General features: G+C 36.8%; 2 protein-coding genes across 2 annotated transcripts; one reads left to right on the forward strand and one right to left on the reverse strand.

The window, feature by feature from the left end:
• The first annotated feature begins 1,557 nt into the window (after window positions 1-1,557).
• LOC135110557 (AP-4 complex subunit sigma-1-like) lies at window positions 1,558-5,146 on the forward strand. Its single transcript, XM_064022984.1, has 3 exons — window positions 1,558-1,687; window positions 3,010-3,177; window positions 3,681-5,146. Exons 2-3 carry the CDS (start codon window positions 3,043-3,045, stop codon window positions 3,975-3,977), a joined length of 432 nt encoding a protein of 143 aa, XP_063879054.1. The 5' UTR covers window positions 1,558-1,687; window positions 3,010-3,042; the 3' UTR covers window positions 3,978-5,146.
• Window positions 5,147-5,901: 755 nt separating this feature from the next.
• Window positions 5,902-10,795, reverse strand: LOC135110556 (protein cornichon homolog 4-like). Its single transcript, XM_064022982.1, has 5 exons — window positions 10,609-10,795; window positions 9,409-9,477; window positions 8,818-8,930; window positions 8,134-8,274; window positions 5,902-7,116 (listed from the first exon to the last, which is right to left on the reverse strand). The coding sequence occupies exons 1-5, from the start codon at window positions 10,729-10,731 to the stop codon at window positions 7,047-7,049; spliced, it is 516 nt and encodes a 171-aa protein (XP_063879052.1). The 5' UTR covers window positions 10,732-10,795; the 3' UTR covers window positions 5,902-7,046.
• Window positions 10,796-13,848: the final 3,053 nt, after the last annotated feature.

Below are 13,848 nucleotides of genomic sequence, written 5' to 3' on the forward strand. Positions count from 1 at the left end.
TAACAAAACCAAACGTGCTTCTCTATCCCGTTTTAGTTTTTTTTTTTTTCTTTTTATCTAGATGGGTAATTATTTCGACATTTCCTCTCCGGAGACGTAACCTCTCTCCCCTACTCCCCGAGGTCCCTTTCTCCCTCCTTATGCATGGCTTTTTCTCCTCCTCCCCCTATTCCCAGCCTCTCTCTCTCTCTCTCTCTCTCTCTCTCTCTCTCTGATGAACGTGTTGTATTATAGTTCTTATATATATATATATATATATATATATATATATATATATATATATATATATATATATATATATATATATATATATATATATATATATATATATATATATATATATATATCTTTTGATCTGGAAAAAAGATGAGTCACTCGATCATTTAATATACTCGTACATATCCTCACCTCCTACCTCATCTATTGGATATATGCTTCTTCAAGTCTGCATCCTATTTTGTTATTTGTTGTTGAAACGAGTACAGCGTCTTCTCATCTGATATTCATCTTCAAGTCAAGAGTAGACAATTCATGTAGCTTCAGTACTCTCTCTCTCTCTCTCTCTCTCTCTCTCTCTCTCTCTCTCTCTCTCTCTCTCATGTAACATTTATTTGCATCCTGTCTTATGAGCAATCTAACTTTTCCCTTTCTACTTGATCTTCATACCCTAATAATCCTCATCTTCTTTCCTCTCCTCTCTTCTTCCTTGTGCGGACACTATCTTTAAGCATTTTCTTTTCTTTTATTTTTGTTTCATTTGCAGCATGTCACTAAAATATTAATATGCTCTATTAATATGTTCTGCTAAGCGTTATTATGAACATTTATCAAGTCTTATTTACGTATGTATTTTGCTATCATGCTCAATCATCCTCGCTCATGTCTCCTTAAATTTGCTTCTCACTCCTCTAATATATTGTGTCACTATCTATTTAAAGTGTAACATTATTGGCAGGGTGCGTAGAAATATTTTCCAGTAGGCATTTTAAATATGAAGAATGACTTAGTGTTTATGTTCCTACTGTTGACAGCATAAATGAATGGTTAGATATATTTTTGTGCTTTCAATACGCTCATGTAACTACAGTTCAGCTCATTTCATTAGCATTAAACATAATAAGAGGCATGCATTTAATTGGGTCTTACATATAAGGAAGTAGTACCCTACAAAGAAACAAAAGTTGCGGTAATCATGTCTGTCTATCTATCTAGCTAGCTAGCTATGTAGCTAGATAGCTAACAACAGACATTATTAGAAAAAAAGTGGGAAGAAGAAAATTTAATAATATAATAGTAAAAGAAGAAAAAAAAAACTAAACAGAACATATTAAATAGAATAATATGATTTAGAGAGCTATCTGAAAGAAAATAAAAAAAAACGGAGATTTTTCAAAGGAAAACTAGGAAATGCAAGGAAAGGAAACACAAAAAAGAAAGCAATGTAACCAATGAAAAATAAGGGAGCTGAAGAGAACGAACTGCACCGGATAAAAAAAAAAAAGAACAGGAAAATAGGTAACACAAAATAACACAGGGAAAAGAACAAGGAAATAAAGATAAATAAAGCAAAGAGAGATAACAGAGGTATCTAGAGGGGGGAAATTAAAGACACGAATAGGAAAATAAACAAAAGGCAACATTATTGGAACCCTCCACAGCTTGTCTCCTCAACGTCTTCACTTCTGGTGTAAGGAGAGAACGATTTTGATCTGTCATGCTTTAGGATTAAGTTGTTTAAGACCTGTCATTATTGTAACATTTTTTAGTAACTTACGAAAAGCTGTTCCTTATGTATGCATTTGCCACTCCTCTGAAACGAGCAGGCTTGGGGATGTGGAGGGAAAGCGGGGTATTACGGTTGTAGAGGCCAAAATAGGTTTTATTATAGTTTAAGCCATTACACACTACGTGGTAATAACCTACCTCATTTTGTTCTTCTCACTATTCACATCATTTCTAATGATTACACTACTTGTCGGAAATTATAATAACGCCACAATAGGCCTGGGAATGCACAGCGCTCTCAACTTTTTCTAAGTCCACAGGTAAACATAAATGGTGTATTGTTGCCTGAACTTCAGTTGTTAGGTTAGGTTAGGTTAGGGTTTTATTATAGTTTAAGCCATTACACACTACGTGGTAATAATCTACCTCATTTTGTTCTTCTCACTATTCACATCATTTCTAATGATTACACTACTTGTCGGGAATTAATAATAACGCCGTGGGCCGTGGGTAGAGATTGGGGACATTGGCTTAAACTATAAATTTACCCCAAAATAGGCCAAATTTGGGAAGTCTCTGGTCTAAGGAGAAAAGCACAACTTTTAGAGGGAATTACTAAAAAAAAAAAAAAAAAAAAGATAGTCAACAAAAAGGGAATATCCGTCCCTGTACCACCCGCAGAGCTATCCTAAACTATTTCAAGTCACTAACCTTGCTAATTGCATGTCCGCCCCCCTTACCCCAGCTACTCTAACCTAACCGGTAATATTGCAGATAAACACAATACGCCTTATCTTCGTTTTCTTTGCTATCCACAATAGACTTGGGGACCTAGTGGGAAAGCAGGGTTTTAGGGTGTGGTATGCCAAATCATGCGAAATTTGGACATACATGAAAAGTAAGATCATATTTTGAAAACTGGGAAAATTTCTAGCCTAACCTAATTTTACTTAACCTAATGGGAGGCTTTGCCCCTAACCTAGACCCCCTTGAGGACAGTAATCTAACTTTACTATGGGAGTCGAGGGCCCCTGGACCCACTCTTTAGGACACTAAACTAACCTGACCCAACTAGGAGGGGGCCTTTTCCCCTATCTGTACCCACTAAAGGACACTAACCTAACTGAATACCTTAATAGGAAACGGAATGTCCTCAGTGGGATTAGTTTATCTCCTCTTCTTTATCCTCAAAGGTACTGGTGCCATCAGTTGTTCAGCACTCAATTGATTTCAGCAAATTTTTTTCAAAGAATTCATAATTTCTCAAGATGTGTACAATTTCAGCACAATGAGGTGACCTAGAAGAGACCTGTCAGGATGATGCACTACCTCCTCATATCTAAGGATGGTAATGTGCAGTTTTCCCACTACTTCACCCACAGCAGCCCCTCCAGCCACTCCACTACAGAGGCCCGGGTCATTGCAAAGTGCATGAGTGCTGACAGGGATGCTGTGAGTCTTATTGGTGGTAGTTGGAGATGTATTTAGATTGATGAATTAATGCAAGACCTTGATGGTTAAAAATTTTGTTCATTCTCAGTAATTCTGGTGTAGATTTATGTAATGTACAATGAAACTTAAGTGAGCTCAAAGCCAAGTTGATAAATTGTAGAAAGCTATGTTGGCCATACAGTTTATGGAATATGTTCCCACACTTCTGTAAAATCACTTTATCAAGGTAACAGGATTCTCAGTTGATTATTCAGTATTTATGATCAAGAGAGTACACACTAACAGATATTATGAACTAAACTTAAGGTAGCCTTACTTTGGAATTTGAGAATGTGGTAATGCGATAAGGATTCTGTTTAAGAAACTTTCAGACTAGGGAATAAAGAATTTTGCGATGCTAGGAAGCTAAAGCAGTTATATAAACATATATCAGGTTAATAGATGTTGTTTGTAGTCATCTTGTATACTCAGTAATGACTACTATCCACTTTTATTCCCCTCAGTGTCACTTCCTGGAAGATGGACCACACACCCTTGTCTTCCGCTGGTTTGGGCCGTGCATGTTTGTTGTTGCAGCCGACCAATCAGAGAATGAACTGATGATCTATGAGTTCCTGAGCTTGTATGTCAATGCTCTTCATAAGTACTTTGGCAAGTTTTCTGAGAAGCACATCCTCCTCAACATTGAGTGGCTGCACATGGTCCTGGAGGAGATGGTGGTGGCAGGGGAGCTGCTTGAACCCTCTATTAGAAATGCTCTGAGTCCCATACAGATGTTAGATACCATTTCCTCCAGATAATGCACACCTGTGTGTGTGTGTGTGTGTGTGTGTGTGTGTGTGTGTGTTGAGAGGGGAAGGAGTAGGTAAATGGATAGGTGTGAAAGATGGTATGAGAACCAAGTGGTGCATGATTATTATTATTATTTATTTTATTTATTTATTTTTTTTTTTCCAAGATGTTTGAAGTAGTTTCCCTGTGGATACAGACTATATTAGGTTTGTAGCAAACCAGATTATTCTTCATGTGAATATTTGCATGCTTGTTTTTATAGTAATATATTAATTTATGTTTATCCTTCCAAGTATAAAGGGTTTTCAAATATTTTTTTTATCATTATTTATTTTGTAAATTACATTGCACATAATCTTGTATACAGTAGCAGGTACAGCAACATGTTCCTTCAGGTTCTGATGCTACATATTAAATCAAGCTTCTGGCAATTACTAAGCCTTTTATATAAAAAGCAAGTGACTATTGCTGCAGTTTACCTTGAATCAAAATTGTAACAAAATGTCTAAATATTCTAAGTTCAAGGTTTTACACAAATATACACTAACTAAAAAGTTCTTAGGGTATTATTTTACTAAAGTAGGAAACTGCATCAATAACTTCTTTGTTCAAATGAATTCATTTAGTTTGTGCAGAAAACTACAAATCACAGATTACATTTGTTCATTATTCTAGTGAATACCATAATCTGTGGCCATTGATGCTTTGTGCTGCTTTATACCCAATTCTTTGCGTTTTGGTATTCACCGTAACTTGAACCACAAATTTATGATTTTTACATTTCTAGGTATTCCAGCAATTGTATCAGAATGGTGAAATGATTCATGGCATACTGACAGGTAGTTGTGCTGTTACTTAGATTAGATTAGGTATTCACCTAGAGTACTATTACACCATCAAAATTTCCCTTTTCTCATTTTTTTGCTCTCATGCCAGACTTGATAACCACCATATTTCTCTAAATGTCAGAATCTATAACAATGACTTGGTTGCTGAAACTTTCCCCATTTTGTGTTTAAAGACATTACAAGCTATGTCATTTAACAATGCATCCATATTTTTATACTTCATGTTCATAACTGTCAATGAGAAAACAGCTCTCAAAAGAGCCTGTGTTAATTTTTTTTTTTTTTTTTTTTTTTTTGAAGAGATATAACAATAAACAGTACTGCCCAAACTAATTGTTTTCTTTACTTTTTCATTAATGCATGTCATTGGCTTTGTTCAAGAGGCAGTCTTTTTTTTCTCTCCTTCCTCCAACCAAAACATCAGTTAAAAAGAATATTCAGATACTGATTCTCTAAGGAAAAACATATTGAAATCTGATCACTTTTAACACTTGCTTAAGCACTTACCTATGATTATGAGTAATAAAAAGGCGAGAAAAATGGCTATGTAAAAATGCTATTTGGCCAAACTAACAGCAGTGCACTTTATACACACTCAGTATTTACTCAAGCATTCTTAACACCCCACAGCTGGCCTAGTCACATACATTTATAAATGTTTTCTTTGACAGTCATGAATAGACCTTGTGACTCAATAGCTATCCAGTTTAGGTAGAAGCAAGTTAACTAGCTATGTCCAAGGAATAAACTTATAACAATTTTGACACAGCCATAAAAGATATACACTGACAGACTGACACAACTCTGTCAAGGACAAGATGCCAGTATTCTTATCATATGACTGGATAAACTTGAGAGATCATCTTGTCAATTTCACATTGAGAAAATAAAGAAAGTGACTTTAAACTCAAGCAAATATGATTAACACACAACATATTTACTTTTCCACAGTGCATCACCCACCAGTAAGATCAAACTTTTGTGTTATCATGTGTAAATATAAACTCTTAATTTCAGAAGCTCTCAGGCAAAAGTTACCCCTGAGTAGGAACACAAGGCTGCTAGGAAGCAATGACACTGGGAACCTTACAACTGTATTTACTTGAGTCTTAAATATTACACTGTCCACAGGACAATAAAATAGCATAAGATGCAAAAACTTCCACCAATGTGGCAATGCAATGTACAGTACTTACATAGAAATTATCTAATTTCTTTGGAACTGATTCACAGATGAAGTTCCCCAAAGCCCAGAACCACAACCTCTGTTAACTGAGGATTCTATTCCCCATCAGATGTACAAACTAACTTTAATACTGTAGTTTCATGAGACATTTCTGTTAATTTAAGTTTCATCTCTCTATCACAATCAGCAGGTGATACATGAACATGGTAATAAATTCCCTCCTAGTAGCTACACACACACACACACACAAACACACACACACACACACACACACACACACACACACACACACCTACTTTCCTAATAAGGAAGTTGCTGAAAAGATTAAAAAATACGTATCGCATGACTTTGGCCAGAAATGACATAAAAGAATTAGGATTAACAAAATATTGCCATTTTAACAAAGAAAAACAAACATTAACATTAAGAAGGTACATTTAATCATTCTGAGCTTTAGTGCCTCCCATGAATTGTGCTGTTGTTGAGACTACATTCAAGAAAAATGTATACCATTGTCTGTACCAGTACTGAGCTGTTTTCTGTGACAGAACCTTTGTCTTTGTCATATTATCAGTCAAGGTGAACAACTTCCCTGCACTGTGAAAATGCTGATCAATTACTTAAACATGAGTGACTGACATATCCTCAATCTTTCATTACCTATGAAGGTCATCAACACTGTCATTTACAAAAGGCTCCATACATGCTTGTGTGTTTTGGCTACATCCACCTGGTGGCAACTTGCCAGGCAGCATGCTCATTAGCATCCTGCCCTGCACAAGCCTAGATCTCCCACATCCTTACAAACCACATCATTCCAAGTTTTCTTGGAAAGTACAAAAATAAATACCTTCACAAAAAAGGCTAAGTTAATATCAATGAAAAAAAATCATATTAGGTATAAAACACATACATGCAAATTCAAACAATCCTATGACAGCATTTCCCTCCCCTTAACCCCAATAGTTATCACTTAAAAATAAAACATGGACACCCCAATGCACAATCCTGCACACTTCACAGCAATCACTGGCTATGCAGAATTACAACCCAATGTCATCTGCATAGTCTGGCTTGGGGACTGGGTTGGAGCGCAAGAGGTGGGTCAGCAGGCTGAAACAGAAGGATGGAGGAAGTACATTAAACCTCGTCTAAATTGGAGTCGAATATCTCCGATACTGGGTAAGTCACACATTTTTGTGTCCTCTGACTAGTGTTGGATAAGATATATGGGGGAAGTTGGATATTCATGCACTTGGATAGATATATGGGGGAAGTTGGACACTCGGATGGACATCGCGTACGTATCTAATGTACTATTCTACTGTAGGGCAAAAGACATTCAATCAGACAGGTTTGATGGTGTAATGTTCAAGTTGTACATCAAAGCAAAAGGAATCTTGAGTAACAGTATAAAGGCTTCTTGTGGAGAGAGAGAGAGAGAGAGAGAGAGAGAGAGAGAGAGAGAGAGAGAGAGAGAGAGAGAGAGAGAGAGAGAGAGAGAGAGAGAGAGAGAGAGAGAGAGAGAGAGAGAGAGAGAGAGAGAGAGAGAGAGAGAGAGAGAGAGAGAGAGAGAGAGAGTGCTATGGTCAGGGGTGAGCAGTAGATAAAATCCTCTTAGAGCTACTTAAGAGCACACATGACACCACCCATCACCAAGAAATTATTCTATTTACTTATTCAAGTTTCTTTATCATATGCCTACTTTATGTATTTTACAATATAAATCAGCATCACTATAACCAAATTTTTTTTCATGCACCAAGGAAGGTTGAAGACTTGCATAAAAATACTAAACTGATAAATGATGGAATTTGGGAGTAATATTTAACACTAAACCCAAAATATGTACAAGACTAACATGTAGCAGGAGTGTTATACAAACTATACAGCAAAGTGAGAGATTCAGAAAATCATTTATCTATTCCAAAGAGTATTCTATTATCTAATCCCCAATTGGCACTATAACTCCTCATCAATAGATGCTCTAAGTACAACAGATGATTCTTCAAGTAATATTTTATGAAGAATGTAATGGTTTATACCTTCAACTCTTAGTTTTGAGCTCCTAGCCATAAAGAATTTAATTTTGATTATAAAAATCTTACTGCATCTTAAAAAGTCACTCACCAGTATAGATAAATGAAGAAGAAGACCAAGTAGTAGCCCATACCAATGACTGAGTCCCTCATGTGTGCCTTGAGCTGGCCCATGTGGTGGATCTCTGTTGGGTCATATACACCAAAGTTCCCAGCTGGCACCTTGACATACCTGAAAACACACCATCTAAACTTTAGTCTGTATTTTTAATGTTTTAACCTTTCATTAGGACTATTTTCAAAGGATACAGAGATGATTAGTCAGGCTCTCATCATTGTTTTTCTCACTAATTACATAAAGAAATAGTTAAACTATCAATAGAATGAAAGCATCTTGAAAGCCCCAACAACTTTCCCTAGACTATTAAAAGCAGTCAAGATGAGGTGCCTCATTATCTAAAAATATGGTTCTTAAATGTCAATCTATCATTAACTTAATATCCATGTGAACAATTTCTCCCAAATATAAAACTTTATTTCTAAAAGTGTAATACTTTAATGTCTTTCCAAAATCTTTACCTTGTTACTGATAACAGTATAAATACTTGTCTTATTCTCTTTCTTAGCTACATCAACTTTCCATTTCAATATATCAAAGTTTCTGCAATAATCACTATTAATTCCACTACATCTCTCATGGGTGCAATTGATGTAAGGAAATACCTGAAAGCTACTACACACACTCATCCTTGCACAGACCAAGAGACGGACTCACTCGCGGATAAGGAATGCAGCGAGGGGCAAAGAGGCCAGGAACAGGTAGAAGTGTCCTGTCAGCAAGAATACCAAGGAGAGCAGCAGGTGGGCTGCCAGCTTGGGGATCACCCACTGAAACACACCCACAGACCACTCACTATGATCAATATGTACTTTGTGTAGCAATTATTAAAAAGGTGCATCACAACACATTCATTAGTTGGAACAAAGGTTAATTCAAAATCTTGACCTTGGTCACTTGTCCAATTGTACTGCATGCATTTTTCATTACAAATATAATTAAACATGTACATTGTAAACACTGCATTCTGAATAAGGTATGGTAGCTATGAAACTATAAGACTAATTAGTTGTTTTCAGATACGGAGCTAATCAACATAATTATAACATTATATAAAACAAAAAGTATCTCTTCATAACATAGACTAGCTACTAATGAACTTACATTACCAAGATCATCAGTGTGTCCAAATAACTATACACTTTACTTAAATGAAACCTAGATTAAAAAAAAAAAAAAAAAAATTGCTACTTCTTTTTTTTCCACAGGTGTGCCTTTCAGCATGAAAAGGAAGAAAGTGACACTCACCAAATTGAGTCTGTAGCAGCACTGCTGAGCATTGAGGTAGTCACACTCCAGGTCTGAGAGAGTGATCACCTGTGCATAGGTCAAGGAACAATAACATCCTGGATATTGAAAGCTGTTACAATGACAGTAAATAAAAAAATAAATTGTGTACAATATTTACAAGAGTGTAGAAGTCTATCTTATTGCAGTGACAAGACTGAGATTTGGGACACTAATCATTACACACGTAACAGTATTCTCAAGGACTCCTGTGAGTTGATGCACAGTGATTATTGCATGAAAACCATCTCAACAGGGGTTCCATACATGAAGTGTCCTGCCGGGGCATTACTCTCAGGCATGGAGTAGGTGAGTTGCCTCCACCTGATGCCAAACACTCTAATGTGGATTTTGTAAGATCCAGTTAAACATTTTGCTCATAATTATTTAAAACTACTAACAGACTAAGATGCTAATATAACTCTGCTTTGAGATATATAAGAAAAATAAGGGTTTTATTATAGTTTAAGCCATTACACACTACATGGTAATAACCTACCTCATTTTGTTCTTCTCACTATTCACATCATTTCTAATGATTACACTACTTGTCGGAAATTAATAATAACGCCACAATAGGCCTGGGAATGCACAGCGCTCTCAACTTTTTCTAAGTCCACAGGTAAACATAAATGGTGTATTGTTGCCTGAACTTCAGTTGTTAGGTTAGGTTAGGTTAGGGTTTTATTATAGTTTAAGCCATTACACACTACGTGGTAATAATCTACCTCATTTTGTTCTTCTCACTATTCACATCATTTCTAATGATTACACTACTTGTCGGAAATTAATAATAACGCCGTGGGCCGTGGGTAGAGATTGGGGACATTGGCTTAAACTATAAATTTACCAAAATAAGACCATAACCACTAACATAACACCATCTTTAGAAAACAACCAAAATATAAACTTACAAAAAACGTCCATTCTTTCAGACTGAAATATTTAATTTTCATCACTAGAAAATTAATATGTTGATGACAAATTCAATGTGCTTCCTGATCCTTTAAGTGTTGGATATGCAACATGTAGGACACTTAAAACTGCTTAATTATAAACAGTATTAAATAAGCAAGACAGTCAAAAATACTTATCCCGTCGCCTCACCATGCCCCGAAGTTTCTTAACACTTGTTGTGTCAATGAAGAGTCAAAAGGATACATAGTAGACTAGTAGGAACAGCAACGCTCCCGTGTCAAACAGGGAGAAGACAAAGACTGCGGTGTCCAGAGATATAGAGGTGTCTGGTTGAGGCGAGGCCTCTTCCAACGTACCCTCATCCATGGCTGTTTATAATCTCACTGTCGTCTGCAGTGGTCACTGTGCAGCACCGCGGGAACTTGAAATGCTACGGGCCTAATGTATCTTCACAATTTTTATGACGATGAATTTCTTGGCTTTTTGCAGGGTAGAAATTAAATAGATAACTTTCTATTCTCTAGTTGGCAGTTAATCAACGAAAGGTCGCATGAATGAAATGTGTCAAAAGAAGTGTCAAGTAGCAGCACTCTGCTTTGCCGCAGCCTTGATTTCACAACGGCACGCCCCCAACTCCTCTGGATTTTTTTTTTTTTAACTTCTGTACGACTTCTGAACTTCTGAACTTCTTATTCGTATTTCTGTCTTGAATTGTATATATATATATATATATATATATATATATATATATATATATATATATATATATATATATATATATATATATATATATATATATATATATATATATATATATATATATATATATATATATATATATATATATATATATATATATATATATATATATATATATATATATATATATATATATATATATATATATATATATATATATATATATATATATATATATATATATATATATATATATATATATATATATATATATATATAGCAGGAGGAGGCAGTAGACGCCTGCCGAAACGATGATTACTCCCAGTGGGGTCTAAAGCTCTGTTCAGGGGGTGCTGTGAACTTATCATTAAACACAGCTGTGACCTCACTGAACGTTTCCCTTTGTGTCTCACAACACAAGGGGGCAGTCACAGCCTGCCCTCTAAAGACAACTCTCTTCCTCCACACAAAACTACAAGCACCTAATAACACACACACCCTTCACTCAAAAATTTTAAAATCATCGTGGCGACTCCTACACCAGCCTCGGAGTCCCCATCTGGGGAGGGGACCATAAATGTCCCCAGGTCGGACTGCCTTTCTGTCGACGACCCTAAGTGTCTTGACACCCCCCTCAACTTTTTCTTCATTAACTTCTGCAACATTCGCGGTCTAAGATCTGATTTTCAGTCTGTAGAACACCACCTCTCCTCTTCTAAACCTCATCTTCTTTTCCTCACTGAAACTCAGGTGTCTGAGGCAACTGACAGTAGCCCCTTTTCTGTTCCCTCCTACTTTCTCTATCCTCATTTTCGATCCAAAGCTGGATGCTGCGTTTATGTGCGTAATGACTTAACCTGCTCTCATGCCCACGCTCTTGAATCTTACGAGTTTTCCACCATCTGGCTACGACTACAGAGTCACTCTCATACTAAATTTATCTGTGCTGTATACCTCTCGCCTAACTCCTTTGATTATAAGAAATTCTTTGACTACTTAACTTCCAAAGTGGAGCACATTCTGACCCTCTTCCCTTTTGCAGAGATCTCCATTCTTGGAGACTTCAATGTTCACCACCAGCTTTGGCTTTCCTCTCCCTTCACTGACCATCCTGGTGAACTAGCCTACAACTTTACTATCCTCCATGACCTAGAGCAATTGGTGCAACACCCTACTCGTATTCCTGACCGTCTTGGAGATACGCCCAACACTCTTGACCTTTTCCTGACCTCTAATCCTTCTGCTTATGCTGTCACCCTTTCTTCTCCGTTGGGCTCCTCCGATCACAATCTCATATCTTTATCTTGTCCTATCGCTCCAATCCCTCCTCAGGATCCCGCTAAGCGAAGGTGTCTCTGGCGTTTTGCCTTTGCTAGTTGAAGGGACCTGAGGAGGTATTTTGCCGATTTTCCTTGGAATGACTACTGCTTCCGTGTCAGAGACCCGTCTTTGTGTGCTGAGCGCATAACAGAGGTGATAGTGTCTGGCATGGAGGCGTACATTCCTCACTCTTTTTCTCGTCCTAAACCTTCTAAACCTTGATTTAACACAGCTTGTTCTCGTGCTATACATGATAGAGAGGTGGCCCGCAAAAGGTACTTAAGTCTTCCATCACCAGAATCTCATGCACTTTATATTTCTACCCGGAACCATGCCAAGTCTGTTCTCCAACTAGCCAAAAATTCCTTCATTAACAGAAAATGTCAAAACCTTTCAAGATCTAACTCCCCTCGTGATTTTTGGCATCTAGCCAAAAATATCTCCAATAACTTTGCTTCTTCTTTCCCTCCTCTATTTCAACCAGATGGCACCACTGCTATCACATCTATTTCTAAAGCTGAACTCTTCGCTCAAACCTTTGCTAAAAACTCTACCTTGGACGATTCTGGGCTTGTTCCTCCCTCTCCTCCACCCTCTGACTACTTCATGCCACGTATTAAAATTCTTCGCAATGATGTTTTCCATGCCCTCGCTGGCCTAAACCCTTGGAAGGCTTATGGACCCTCCTATTGTTCTCCATAACTGTGACTCTGTGCTTGCACCTTGCCTAGTCAAACTCTTTCAGCTCTGTCTGTCAACATCTACCTTTCCTTCTTGCTAGAAGTTTGCCTACATTCAACATGTTCCTAAAAAGGGTGACCGTTCTAATCCCTCAAACTACCGTCCTATTGCTTTAATTTCCTGCCTATCTAAAGTTTTTGAATCTATCCTCAACAGGAAGATTCTTAAACATCTATCACTTCACAACCTTCTATCTGATCGCCAGTATGGGTTCCGTCAAGGCCGCTCTACTGGTGATCTTCTGGCTTTCCTTACTGAGTCTTGGTCATCCTCTTTTAGAGATTTTGGTGAAACTTGCTTTTGCCTTGGACATATCAAAAGCTTTTGATAGAGTCTGGCACAAAAGCTTTGATTTCCAAACTACCCTCCTACGGTTTCTATCCTTCTCTCTGTAACTTCATCTCAAGTTTCCTTTCTGACCGTTCAATTAACTGTGGTAGACGGTCACTGTTCTTCTCCTGCCTGCTTCTGTATTTCCACCTTCCTATGACTTGAATTCCTTCAAGAGGGAGGTTTCAAGACACTTATTCATCAATTTTTGACCACTGCTTTGACCCTTTTATGGGACTGGTATTTCAGTGGGCATATTTTTTTATTGGATTTTTGTTGCCCTTGACCAGTGTCCTTCCTACATGAAAAATAAAATAAAATAAATAAATAAAATAAAATAAAATAAAATAAATAAATAAATAAATAAATAAATAAATAAATAAATAAATAAAT

The sequence above is a fragment of the Scylla paramamosain genome, chromosome 20 (assembly GCF_035594125.1).
Source record: "Scylla paramamosain isolate STU-SP2022 chromosome 20, ASM3559412v1, whole genome shotgun sequence".
Lineage (NCBI taxonomy): Eukaryota > Metazoa > Arthropoda > Malacostraca > Decapoda > Portunidae > Scylla > Scylla paramamosain.